Source organism: Vigna radiata, chromosome 4 (assembly GCF_000741045.1).
Source record: "Vigna radiata var. radiata cultivar VC1973A chromosome 4, Vradiata_ver6, whole genome shotgun sequence".
Taxonomy (NCBI): domain Eukaryota; kingdom Viridiplantae; phylum Streptophyta; class Magnoliopsida; order Fabales; family Fabaceae; genus Vigna; species Vigna radiata.
Window position 1 is genome coordinate 7,722,465 of NC_028354.1, and position 13,708 is coordinate 7,736,172.

General features: G+C 35.8%; 1 protein-coding gene across 1 annotated transcript; it reads left to right on the forward strand.

Moving 5' to 3' along the window:
- The first annotated feature begins 462 nt into the window (after window positions 1-462).
- LOC106758801 (cyclin-dependent kinase inhibitor 4) lies at window positions 463-3,612 on the forward strand. The gene is made up of 3 exons (XM_014641789.2): window positions 463-1,002; window positions 2,800-2,991; window positions 3,117-3,612. Exons 1-3 carry the CDS (start codon window positions 626-628, stop codon window positions 3,184-3,186), a joined length of 639 nt encoding a protein of 212 aa, XP_014497275.1. The 5' UTR covers window positions 463-625; the 3' UTR covers window positions 3,187-3,612.
- The last annotated feature ends 10,096 nt before the right edge of the window (window positions 3,613-13,708 follow it).

Sequence of the window (13,708 nt, forward strand, 5' to 3'; positions counted from 1 at the left end):
TAACAATTATGTTAATTAATTCACTCACTTTATTAACCGTTTACTTCTAACCAAGCAATAAATATGCATATATATGTATGTAGAGTAAACTTTTAATATCATAAACCAAAATAGAAAAAACAGCTTAAATTCATGAATGAAAGAGAACAAAAGAATATATAAATAACGAAGATTCATCTAAAATTAATCAAAATTGAGATAGAAATGAAAAAAAAAGGCTCTTATTAATTTTGAACAAAACATCTTTTATTAAGAGAAATAAAATACAATTATTGTTTTCCCATCCTTGCAAATAACTCATAATTTTAGCCTAATATATTAGAATACAAATATTGAATTGTTCAATTATGAAAAAATAATTTTTAAAGAAAAAAAAACATAAATAATAAATTGAAGAAATAAATGCATTGGACATAAGAGAGAGAAAGAGAAAGAATGTGCCCCTAAAACCCCAAACTAAGCCCCCAACCCTAAAATAAAAGCTCTTCAATCTTTCCCTTCCCTCTCACACACACTTACAAATTTCCCTCTTCACTTTCTCTCTCTTCTTTCTCTCTCTTAGCCTATGCCACTTTCTCTTTCACCCTGAATTTTTTCTTCCTTCACCATTTTCCCTCTCAATCAAATGGGAAAGTACATGAAGAAATCTAAAATCTCCGGTGACGTCGCCGCCCTAATCATGGAGTCACCGCCGCCGCACTCGCACCTTGGCGTCCGTACGCGCGCCAAAACCCTCGCGCTCCAGAACTCGCCCCAAACTCCCGACTCCGCCGTGTACCTCCAGCTCCGCAGCCGCCGCCTCCTCAAGATACCCCCTCCCATCCCGGAAAAGCCCCGACGTTGTGCCGCCGCCGATTCTGCCCCCAATTCCCGCCTCTCCCAAACTGCGCTCTCCAAAACGCCTTCGTCCCGCTCCGCTGAAAAGTTCGCGCCTTTAGATGACGACAACGCTGAATGCTCCTTTGGTCAAAATTTCCTAGACGTCGAAGGCAGAGACGAAAGGTATATTCTCTTTCTTCAATTTCCCCCCTTTTTTTCTTCCTCGGTTTTTTCCCTTGAGTTTTTGGATTTTGTTTTCTTCGTGTGTTTTGTTAAAATTTCATCCTTTTTCTTTGCAACGTGATTCTGATACTTTTATTTGAGTTTTTTTAAATATTTTATTGGCATGTTTTTCTTTTAGGTTTTTGCTTCAGAATCTTACTGGTTTTTTCTTCATGCATTTGTTGTTGATTTTTTGGGGGCTAAAGTGTGTATTTGTAATAAAAAAGAGTATTTCAAAGTTCGATTATAGTAAAATTTAGAGATTTTAAAGATGGGTTTACTCATGAAATTTGACAGGAAAAACATAAGAACTTTTTCTATAAGCATTATTTTTAAGACTAACATCTTAAAATGATTTCAGGGACTATTTTATCCTTTTTCATCTGTTGCATGCAACTGTTACCTTGATTTTTGTGACTTTTCACTAGTGTGTTTATATTTTCTTTTCATTTTTTTGGTATTATTTAATCTTCTATTTTCTCCCTATTGTGTTTTTAGTTTTTGAATTTTAGTTTGCTGAATTCTGGTGATGCTAAAATTGTTGCATTCTAAGTGGAGCGGGAACCATGTGAGTTGGTGGAAGGATATTATTCAGTAAAAAAATGATATTCTGTATTGAAATTTACCATTCTTTTGATTCTCTTGTGTTTTTAGTGTAGTTTTCATTATTAACCTTCGTTCTTGAACCTCTTGAGGTCTTGGTCCCTTAATTTTGGGTTATTTATTTCTATGATTTGACTCTGTCAAGTCTAGGCACTGAGATAAAGCTCTGTTTGTACAACGAGTCGCTGAGATTTGAGACTTGTGTGTGACTTGTGATGGGTTCTGCGGCATGCATGTCCTCAGGATAGTAACTGCAACTTGTATTTATCTGCAGTATTAATGTGTGTATGTCATTCTTTAATTTCTACAACTATCCTGCGTATTGAATCCTTCGAACCAAAAATGTTGTGCATTGATAAATTTTCATTTTTTTCCAGGAAAATAGAACCCACTAAGTGGAAAATAAGTTTCATAAATTGATTATAAAAGGAAGAACATCTCCAAACTCCAAATTGAGTGCAATTTGATGTTACATTAATTGCCTCTGCAGATCCAGTGTGATTTGACAATTTTCATGCAATTATGTTTCGACTCCCTTTGTTGTTTCTACTCCATTTTTCTCAACATTTTGATGAACTTAAGAGCTTAGTAATTAGATATGTTTCAGCAGTGACTCCAAAATGCATTCAGGCTTGATTGTCCTTGTTTTACTTTTGATCTGCAAGAACCTGCATGACCCTGAAGCTTAACCCTCTGTAAATGGTCAAGTTGGAAAAAATTGGATTTTAGTAATAGGAGCAGCCGTAACTCTTATGACTCGTGTTAGCAATGATGTGTCATTTACATGGGGCCAAGCAGCAGATTGATGTTTTTTTGGATTCCTATTTGGGTTTGCGGTGAAATGAGAAAGATTTGGCCGTCTCTTTCTTTGTATTTTTTTAGTGCATGAGCCCACCGAGTCAGAACTTGTCCCAATAAATGCCAGTTACTTTTTCATAGTAGAAAATTTTGTCTCTAGTTCCATACTGAGCTGTAGGAGATTGTTGGAGAAAAAATGATCTGTTTTTTCTCTCACTTATTTTTTCTGTCAGCGGTTAGCATGCAATTTCTGGTGTAGAAACTTTTGATTCCAAGTCAGCATTTGTATTAATATATGGCTGCTATTTTGTTTATCTATAAACTTATCTTTATTAACATTTTATTATGTTTAAACAGAAGCACTAGGGAAAGCACACCCTGTAGTTTAATAAGGGACCCAAATGTCATCCATACCCCCGGTTCAACTACAAGGCAAAGGACGCTCCAAAAAAAGCATGATCACATACAAAGGAACATTCCACCGGCTCATGAGTTGGAGGAGTTCTTTGCTTATGCAGAGAAGCAGCAACAGAAAATGTTTATGGAAAAGTATGTATTCTTATCCCACAAGTCCTTTTTTTTGTTTTTTACTTGTGGTTTTATTTTGATCTCTTAATTGATTTATCAATGTAATTATGTAATGTGCTTATGTCTAAATGTTCTATATTATGCAGGTACAATTTCGACATTGTCAATGATGTACCACTGCCTGGACGGTACGAATGGGTCCCAGTACTCCACTAAGATGATAAGCTTCAGTGTCATATGGTGATAATATGGATTTCAAGGATATCTGACATGTATTGTAACAACTAGAAGCTGTCACTAACCATTTACTTTGCTTGAGGTTATTGTTCAAGTAGCTACTAGGGAAAGGATGTTTAGGAATTTATTATATCTGAGTAGTTTAGAGTTTTTATGTCTTTCTGATTTGTAGGGGGTAGGGGGTATATGGTATATCTAGTTGCAGCTCTTTAATGTAATTTCATTTTCTTGTGTTTATAGTTCAGTGGGGATCAGATCAGACATCATGTTACTTTAAAGTGTTCTCATCAATTTAAGTTCCTCAAGTTTGAAATTTGGAATACTGTTAAATTTTAATCTTGGGGACCATCTACTTGTTCCATGGTCCCACAGTTTCATGCAACCAGTAAAAAGTTCTTCTGCATAGCCTACACTGGTGCATAAATTAATATAACTTTTTATTTTGAAACAGACATTGATATAATAAATAGCTTTACCAGCAAGCAGAAGAGAGAACAGTAAGGTAAATATATTTTTTGGTAGTAATATAATAAACTGTTCTTTATCTTTAATAACATGAATTAATATTTTATCTTCACTATGCAGTGGTTGTTTAGTAATGTGTTGTAGTCAAATTCATATATGGGTAAGATTAAAAGGGACAATCAAAGGGTATAAGCATTTATGGAGATTGGGAACTGCTTGTTTTGTTTCTTCCAATGTATCCTTTGCTATAACATTTATTTTAAGAATTTCTGCAAATTTAATGGATAGACATATTTTTTAAAGGAAGAAAAAAAAAACTAAAATTAATTCTTGTAATTTTTTTTTTATTCTCTCTAAATATGATTATATTCTTTAAATGCTTTTACGGAGAGTTGAACTAAATTTAAATAAAACTATATTTTTTATTCAATAGTTTGAAGTAGAACTGATTTTCAAAATCCAAAATACTGTCACCTTTTCTTTTATTTGCATTAGTGATTAATAATAATAAACTTTTAAAAGATTAAGTATAATTTTAGTCTTTAAACATGAAAAATTACAATATTTTAAAAATTTTATATATTTTGGTTTTTATAACTTATTAAACAATGTTTTAAACTCATTTTAAATTAAAATGATACAAACAATTTAATTAACATTGACATTTCAACAAATTTAACAAAAAAATTTAATATAATAGAATTAATGTAACATTACAAAAATATAGTAAACATATAAAAGAGTTATCATAGATCTAATATGATAGAACATTTTTTAACTATAGTATAAAGTATAAAATTACACTTATTCAAAAACAATAATAAATATTGTTCCAAAGAGGCCTTGTCTTCTTCTATTCACACCCACAGGATGATCATTGCAAAGAAAAAAAAACCGCACATACAAAACACAATCACAAACAACATGATAAGTTAGTTTAAAATAAAAGAACAATTATTATATTCATCAACTATATTACATACAGTCACACATAGTCAGTCATTCACCGACACAAAACACTTTATCATGATATTACAATGAATTGACCGTCCGGACTTAGAATGATTGTCGAGCTATGGTGGGTTGTGCACTTATAGTGGCTTTTACTACTTTGCAAAGCCATTGCCAATGAGTTTCACCCTACCACACTCACAAGGTTAGTCGGTTCCACGCCTTGGAGCATACTAGAAGCTCCCAAGACTAACATCTCCTGCTACTCCTCACGACATGGATCAATCCTCTCTACTTGAAAATGAAAGACCATTGGAGTTTCAGGATAATCCCCAAGATTGAGCTCCCGCATTCATTCTAAACATACTTGAATCTCACCAAGAGATCCTACTATATAACTTACTTTCACCACCTTGAAACCATACTTTGGAACTACATACTTTCACTTTGAATCTCAACTCATAACTTTTATACTTAGATTAACACATACATAATCATACATCAACCACAATGAATCAAAGTACAACTCAAATCAATTCAAGAACAAAGAAGTAAAGTGTAAACAAAAACCTGGACCAGTCGCTCAGCGACCACTCTTGTTAGGCGACTACAGAGTTCTCTCGCTCAACGATCTAGTTCGTTGTGCGAATAAAATGACATTAATCCTAGACCCTAACCTCTAGCTCACCGTCTCAGCTCGCTATGCGAATAAAATGATAGTGGTCCAAACCCCCAAACCTCTCGCTCAGCGACCTTACTCATTAAGCGAGTCTAGAAACAGTGGTCTAAACCCTACAACCACTCGTCCAACGACCCAACTCACTAGGAAAATCTTGAGACAATAGTCTAGACCTCTCAACCACTCGCCCAATAACCCAACTCGCTAGGCGAATCCTGAGACAGTGATCCATACCCTTGACCTCTCGTTGAGCGACTCCACTCGCTCAACGAGTTTGCATAATTCTACAGCATGAAAACTGTAGAATTTTCACCTTAGACCACTCTTAACCAGATTTATATATTTTTTCCAACTTCTAACCCTCCTAGATCTTGTTATACATTTAATTATACTCAACCAAGGGTGTCTAAACCATTCTAAACTCATTTTAAACAAGTGACTACAAGATTTCAACCAAAAACTTTTAAAACTTTAACTTAGAGACCCAAATTAAATTCTACCATTTGTGACACAATTTCAAGCAACTTAAAGACTCTGACAAGTCCCATATGAATTACCAAGACTTTCCAAACTGACCATTTGAGCACAGGACACCCAACTCAAGTTTTCACTAGTTCACTTCCTCAAAAACAAGCTTTAATCCAAGGTAAACTATATACCTATATCTCACCATACCTTCTTATCACATATTTAATCCATTTCAACACTTTAACAACTCATAAAACAACTTATAATAGACTTCACATGCTTTAAACCAGTTCACAACACTTCTTTCACAATTCCACTACCTAAGACCTCAACTTTAGACCAAATAACCTACAACCAAGATTAACCCTTTTCTTCCAACAATTCAATCAGCACAACTGACTTCACTGACATCAAATCCAACATCACAAATACACATACAAACAGATTCAACATGTTATACAACATCCATCTTCATACAAAGCATCAATTTATCCTTTTACACATAATTCAAGTCTCAATTCATACAAAGTCAGAAAATTGATATTTTTAACCACATTCCTATAACCTAATTAATTCATCAACTAATCTAATCATCAAGACAGAGTCACTAGCTTTTCTTACCTCAATAAGACTTCACAATCCTAGAAAATACTCTAACAATTGCTTCCACCACAAGGAACCTTTAGAACGACCTACAAATCATCGATTGACGATTGGAGACAAACCTTAGAACCTAAATTGAGTAAATAATTGAAGAAGGACACAAATTGACACATACAACAGAAACTTCTTTCATGATCAAGAATCAAGAAAATATCACGAAAAAGGAAACTAAACTTACTTGCTCTAATCACCAAGCTAATCGGTCAGATAGGTAGCTCTTGACATAAGGATCATCTAAACACCTCCTGATCATCGAATAGATAACTTAGGAACAAGAAATTGTAGAAAGAAGTGTGAAGAAATGAAGAGAACGAGTTTTAGAGATATATACGATATTTAAGATAATGAGACAAGCTTAGAAAATCTTATTTTATATTATAAAGTTATTTTATAATAAAACTTTCAGTCTCATTATTTTAATACATTTATCAACTTTAATACTCTATTTTTTTAAGGTTCTTACAATTAAAAATGTTATATCATTTCTTTTTTAAACTTAACAACTAAAATATATTAAAATTAGAGAAAGAATGAAATTTAAATTTCGATTGAAAAAAAATTTATTTTATTTTAAAATGTAACAGAAGAGGTTAACTTTTTGTTGTATATTGTCGGATATATTTTTCTCCAAAGGAAAGAATATACTAACTAAATGCTGACTAACAACTCATGATTAAGGGTACGTTCTTTAAATTCTTTTAAGAGAATCACATTTTTCAAATAATAACCGGAATATTTATATAGTTTTCATGTGTTTGTTTTAGCATTTTAAAATAATTAAATTTATGTTAAACAATTTCCCATAAAATCATGTTTCTTATAAAAAACAGTTGTCTTTTATAATAGTAAAAAAATAAAGTAAAATTTGCTCATTTCTAGCTGGTTTCAGTCTTTTAAAAAGAAGGGTCATACAGAAGGCTTAATGATCTCAAATATAAATTCAAAAATAGTTTAAAATTATCATGATATGAATTTTAAATAATAATTATAAAAGTTTGTTTTGCCCCTCTATGCCTACTGGGATGAGATTGAATAAGAGTTAAATTTCCACAAACACAAAAAGCATTACATGATTAATCACTTATAAATGGTAGTTATTTTTAAAATAAAAAAGAGTATTATGTATAAAAAAATGAAATTATTAATGAGACTCTAACAGAAAACAGACAAGAATGACAGTTAAAGGACCCATTCCAAAGCATTTATTTATCTATTTTTCTGATCTCTAAGTTTTGACTATGATTTTTCAGTATACTTTCAGATATGTTCCATTCTTTTAAATATTTATCTATAAAAGATAAGAGCCACAAAAATAAACACTTGAAAAGAAAGAGAAAAAAGAAAAGAAAAAATTGGAATTGAAATCATATGGGTTTATTTTAAGAATATCCATTGGAATTAGATATGGTCACATGTCACATGTGGTTTTTTGTAGCAAACATCATTCTCAAATATCAAACAATTATTAACACCACAATCACAATCTATGTCACTATCTTTGTAAGTATTTGAAATATGACAAGGACCCATTATTAGAGTCACCCAAATCATTTTCTAGATTTGGATGAGATTGCATCCAATAATAATAATAATAATAATAATAAAAGTGTAAACAAATATATCAAAGAATATATATTATCAATATTCTTTCATTATTGAATACTTTAGTAACCATTCTGTCCTTCTCTATCAAACTCTTTTCTTTTCTTTTTTTTTTTCAGTAAGAAAAATATAGTTTCACATTAATAAGGACTTTATAATATGGTGCATACTAATTTGTTTTCTTGCATTATAATTGTTAGAAAACAGATTTTCAATGAATTAAATATCAAGGGTGTCATTTTTTAAAGTAATTATCGAAGTGAGAGATCTTAAAAGGACGAAGATCTAGTTTCAACTTCCTCATCATTTTACACTTTCTTTTTAAAAAGAAAAAATTAACAAAAATCAATATTGTTAGTGATTAAAAATGTATAATTATTTTATATTCTTTATTCACTTATAAGGTAAAAGTAATAAACTCGTCCATATAATCTTATGACGTCTGAAAAATAGATTCTGATGCCTTTACAGTTAAAAATACTTTTAGTTTTAGTAAGTTATTTTAGCCCTCCAAAATTATTTATCACAATTCTGTAAAATTTAATAATTTTATCATTTTATATGATAGATTATAATTAGATGAGAGTGCAATTTATTATGGATGTGTTTAAATTAAATTGAATGCATTATATAAATTAAAACTCAAATGCTTTAAATGGAATTAACCAATACTAAAGTTGAATTCAGTGAAGAAATTCTTTCAAGATTTCCAATCTCCCATTACTTTTTCCCTAAAGTCTTTTCCTATTTTTTTTAAATTTATTTTCTTTTAATTCCTTTGTAATATATTTCTTATCTATCTTGCCAATTTAATTTGTTATTTGCTACAAACTTCAAAAGAAGTAGCACTTTTATGTTCTGTAAGCCTTTTCCTTCAAGATGCACATACCAACAATTTGGATTTAATTTGGTTTAGTACACAAATACTATCTGTACGACACTTTGGCACATCTAGTAAGCAACTTTTTTTTTTCCTAATAACACATAAGTTTTCATTATTTTCAAACAAAATATATATATATATATATATATATATATATATATATATATATATATATATATATATATATATATTGTACCGGATGAATCGGACAGCGAGACGTTGTACTCAGGACGGACGGTCAAGCAGATAAAATAGTCTGAACTCAAGTCGTGCTTGTCTCTCGACAAAGCTCTCCAGTGGAGCGGGCGGTATGGGCGCCCGGTGGAGGTCGCCGATTAAGGTATAGTAAGCATTCAAGATTAAGGTAAGACCAAATCAACCATGGTGGGTCTATGATTGGGCCGTAATTAAGGTTCCACTAATCATCGGCCCATGAAGAAAACTATAAATACGAGTCAAAGGTGAGAGGTAGGTAGACACATTAATGCACATTTATTTCATTCTCTTTCTATCTCTATCCCTGATATTAAAATACCGGACACTGACTTGAGCGTCGGAGTGCCATTAGCAGGTACCCGACCGGATCCAACGGAAGACGTAATATTCTAAATCAAAGGACAATTGAGTGGGAAAAGTACAAGACCGAACGACTGACGGTGAGAAATAGTGTAGGAGGACCCGAAGACACTCACAGCAAGAACATTTTGGTGCCCACCGTGGGGTCGGAGGATTATAACCAATGGTGACCACGAGAAATACGAGCACTGACGAGGCGAGTGGAGTGATTCGAGCTCTAGAGATGAGGATGGAGGAAATGCAGAGAAGGCACGAGGAAATGCAGAAGAAACATGAGGAGGAAATGACGACGGTACGAGCCGAATGCTTAGCTCATCTAAGAGGGGGAGGGGAGAAGGAGACTGGTGAAGGTGAAAGAGAGGCTCATAGTAGCGTCCGGGGCCAGGAGGACCGGCGTCGGGAGGAGGAGAAGAAGGGCACGGAGGAGGAAAAGGAGAAGGGAGAAGAAAGCTTGGTGCTGATAAAGCCGGAGATACCGTCGGTCCCGGTACCCTTCGTGCAGGCGGTAATGGATGTGCGTATATCAGACCAGTTCGTCCCCCACAGTTCAAGACGTACGACGGCACCACTGATCCTGAGGCGCACATCAAGTCGTTCACCAACGCCATGGCGTTTCCTACGGGGTGCGATGCTATATGGTGCCGGGCGTTCTCCCTGTCCCTTGAAGGAGAGGCCTTGGAGTGGTTCAATTCCCTCCCCAACGGCTCGGTAGAGAATTTTAAAAGCTTGAGTGGCATGTTTAACGAGCAGTTTGCCGCGTGCCGAGTACAGGACGTCACTCTGGTAGACTTGATGAATCTGAAGCAAGGAAAGGATGAACCACTCAAAATCTTTATGGACCGGTTCACGAAGACAATCCGGCGGGTTAGAGGCCTAAGCTTGGAGATGACCATACAGTATGTGATGCCGGCTTTGAGGCCGGGACCGTTCAAGGAAAGCGTCTGTCGTACTCCGCCCAAAACCCTGGAGGAACTACGCCAACGCGCGGCAGATGAGGCCCGGGTAGAAGAAATGAAACAGAATTACCGAAGAGAGGTACATGAGGCGAAGGACAAGGGCGAGGGGAAGCGAGAGGGACAATCCCACCGCCCGGGCACTTCGAAGGGGCGAGAGGGGCCCAGAGGTCCCCGCTTTCCACAGTATACCCTCTTAAACGCCCCCCGAGCCCGAATATTGCAAGAGGCTCTGAGCACGCAAGTAATGCGGGCCCCGCAGAAACGCCCTACCCCGCCCGGTGCCGACAACAGTAAGCATTGCCTATACCACCAGAACATGGGCCACGACACTGAAGACTACATGACCCTAAAGGACCGAATAGAGGAACTAATCCAAGCCGGGCACCTGAAGCATTACATCCGGACGTATCAGCACGAAACATCTCTTGCTAGACACCCTTGTCTGCAAGAGAGGAGTCCGAAAAACTTGCCGCAGGCCAGAAGGACCTTTAAGGGGCACGATAATCGTTACGACCACCGGAACGATCGCCCACCATACCAACAAGGACAGACCGGTAGAACCAGAAGTCCCGAAAGGAGAAATAGAGATCGAAGCAGAAGTCGAAGTAGAAGCCGGGAAGTGGGGAACGGTCGGCCGTTGAGAGGAGTGATTAACACTATCTCAGGAGGATTCGCGGGAGGGGTAGCGTCGTCGTCGGCACGTAAAAGAAGCATTCGCCACCTGCGATCTATTCACGCAGTGGAAGTTCCCAGGAGGACGATGCCCCCTATCACTTTCTCCAACGAAGACTTTCATGCACCTGACCCTGAGCAAGACGACCTGATGGTCATTACGGTAGGGATTGCCCGGTACGGGGTGAGCAAGGTGTTGGTGGACTGTTGACGGATTGGCAAGTGTACCAAATCGTACAAGTAATATAAATGGTAAGACCAAGTATCGTTTTTCCCAAGAGACTCGTATGACTTTCTCTTTCGCGTGAATTAAAATAATAAGACTTGAAAAATAAAATTTAATAAATTGGATTTGAGGATAAAAGTATTAACATGCAAAATAAATGTTGATTCAATTGACAAGTGAAAACAATGGATGGATAGATGTTGTTGGGTACTAACAATTTCATCTATTCCACTCTCTCTTACATACTACCCTTGATTATTAGATTGATTAAATTGTTATGCGACTTTCTTAGCCTCCTTTTTAACCCGATCCCTCGGCGAAAATGGCCTAATATCAATTACCGGCTTGCTATCCCTAGCCTCCCCTAGTAATTAATATCGCATTATAAACAGAAGTTAACGCAATTGATCGTCCTACCCCTATCCCTAGGTGGTATTGCAGAATCAAGAGATTACTCACCAGTTCATGTCATTACCGCACGTCCCCATGTCAATAACGACAAACAACGATATACCGAATGAGTTAAACGATAAAAGCCTTAAGCACAGATGATAACCCAACAATAATCAATCAAAACATATGGAGACCATATAAATAATCAATAGTTTCAATAAAAGAGAGTATCAAAAGATTACATTGTATTCCCCAACAACAATAGGGTTTAGTTCACCATGGACATAGTGAAACTAGATGAAAAATGCAAGAAGAATGAAAGAGCAAACCCTAGAAAATATGAAAAGGAGCCTAAGCATCCAAGAGATCCTCTCCAGAGAGCAAAATTAGGTCTGGTCGTCTTCCCCTATCAAAAGAATGACTCTGAATTCGTAGTAGGGGTATTTATAGGTAAGGAGTGCGTCAAAATCAGGCCCAAGTCCAGCGTGCTCCCGTCGGGCGGTTTGAGTGTGCCGCTCGGCAGTTTGCCACAACCTGCCGCCACCACCCGACGGTTTCCCACGCCACCGCCCGGCGGTTCCCCTCACCACCGCCCGACGGTAATCGCCAGCGCCCGGCGGTTTCTCTCAGCTTGAAATGCTGCCTACTCCTCGTCCTAGACCGCCCGACGGTTTAAGTGTGGCGCCAGGAGGTACGTCGACTCTTCAAAACTTCATTTTTCTGTTCTTTTCTTGAGTCAACGACCTGTATCTTCAACTCCATTTTCTACTTTTCTCAAATTAGCTTCAAAACAATGCAAAACAAGCATAAAATCGCTAAAAACAGCTTTTGACTCTCTCCAGACTCATTTATTGAGTTTTGCTTGATTCTAAGCTCGTTCCGAGTAGTAAAGGGTGTAATTTGGTTCAAATTGACATATGAAAATCACTGTTTTTCAACCTTCATCAACACCCCAAACTTAGAATTTTGCTTGTCCTCAAGCAAAACAAAACAAAACCATCACACAAAACAAAACTTGGCTTTATACTGTTTCATCCAATGCCTCAACAATTCCAACGTACATGACAAAATCACTCAAATCAATATTCTTAGTGAAATCCAAAATAATATGCATGCATGCTTTCAATCCAGAGATTGCACAATAGATGTTATACACTATGAATGATCAATCCACTAAGCAAGAATGTACTCATGAAATTTAACAATTCATACCAAGCAAGTGTTTCACTCAATCACTCAAGTGTTTAAGGTGACACTCCAACTCTCTATTGTTCACAAGTCACATGAAACAAAATTGTCATTCATATCAAACAATCAACATCTTTACATGCAAATGCCATCAAAAGGACTTTTCCAAGGCTTGTAATGAGGTTGGGCTAACAAGAAAGAATTGGTTTTTCTAGAATGCAAAATCCTTAAGTCAAGAGAGCTATTAAAATATTCAACAATTAAGCACAACTCTCTTCCTTACCAATCTCTCTCAATCCCAACTTTTCCCTTTTATTTTTGTTTTCTTTTGCATTGAGCTCTTCTTCATGCTTTTCTTCTTTTCTTTTCTTTTTCTCATGAATTTTTCTTTTCACAACATTTGAGCTNAATGCTTTTCACTTGCTTTTTCAACTTTCCCCCAGCAACCCCAAACTTGAACCTTTTTATCACATACAATTAAGCTCATCCCAACTCAAGGTAAAGAATTTCAAAACAAGGGTTCACACACTGTTTAAGGCTAAGGTTCAAAAAGGGTAAAATATTTTTAAGCAGATTGAGTGAAAATTTGGCTAGAGAAGGGTTTTCAAAATGGCCTTGATCATATGACATTCACATGCAATTCAATCGATCATCAAGATTAGGGCAATATCATCCATGTTTTCCTGCGAACAATACATGCAACAATAAAAACTCTGGAGCTCAAAATCTCACACACATGCTTCCTCACACACAATTCATTCATACACCATGCCTAGCAT

Excerpts from the sequence above, each read along its gene's own strand:
- LOC106758801 (XM_014641789.2), top strand. The coding sequence starts at position 626 with ATGGGAAAGTACATGAAGAAATCTAAAATCTCCGGTGACGTCGCCGCC. Across the intron at positions 1,003-2,799 it reads GTCGAAGGCAGAGACGAAAG|AAGCACTAGGGAAAGCACAC; the intron begins GTATATTCTCTT and ends ATGTTTAAACAG. Across the intron at positions 2,992-3,116 it reads CAGAAAATGTTTATGGAAAA|GTACAATTTCGACATTGTCA; the intron begins GTATGTATTCTT and ends TATATTATGCAG.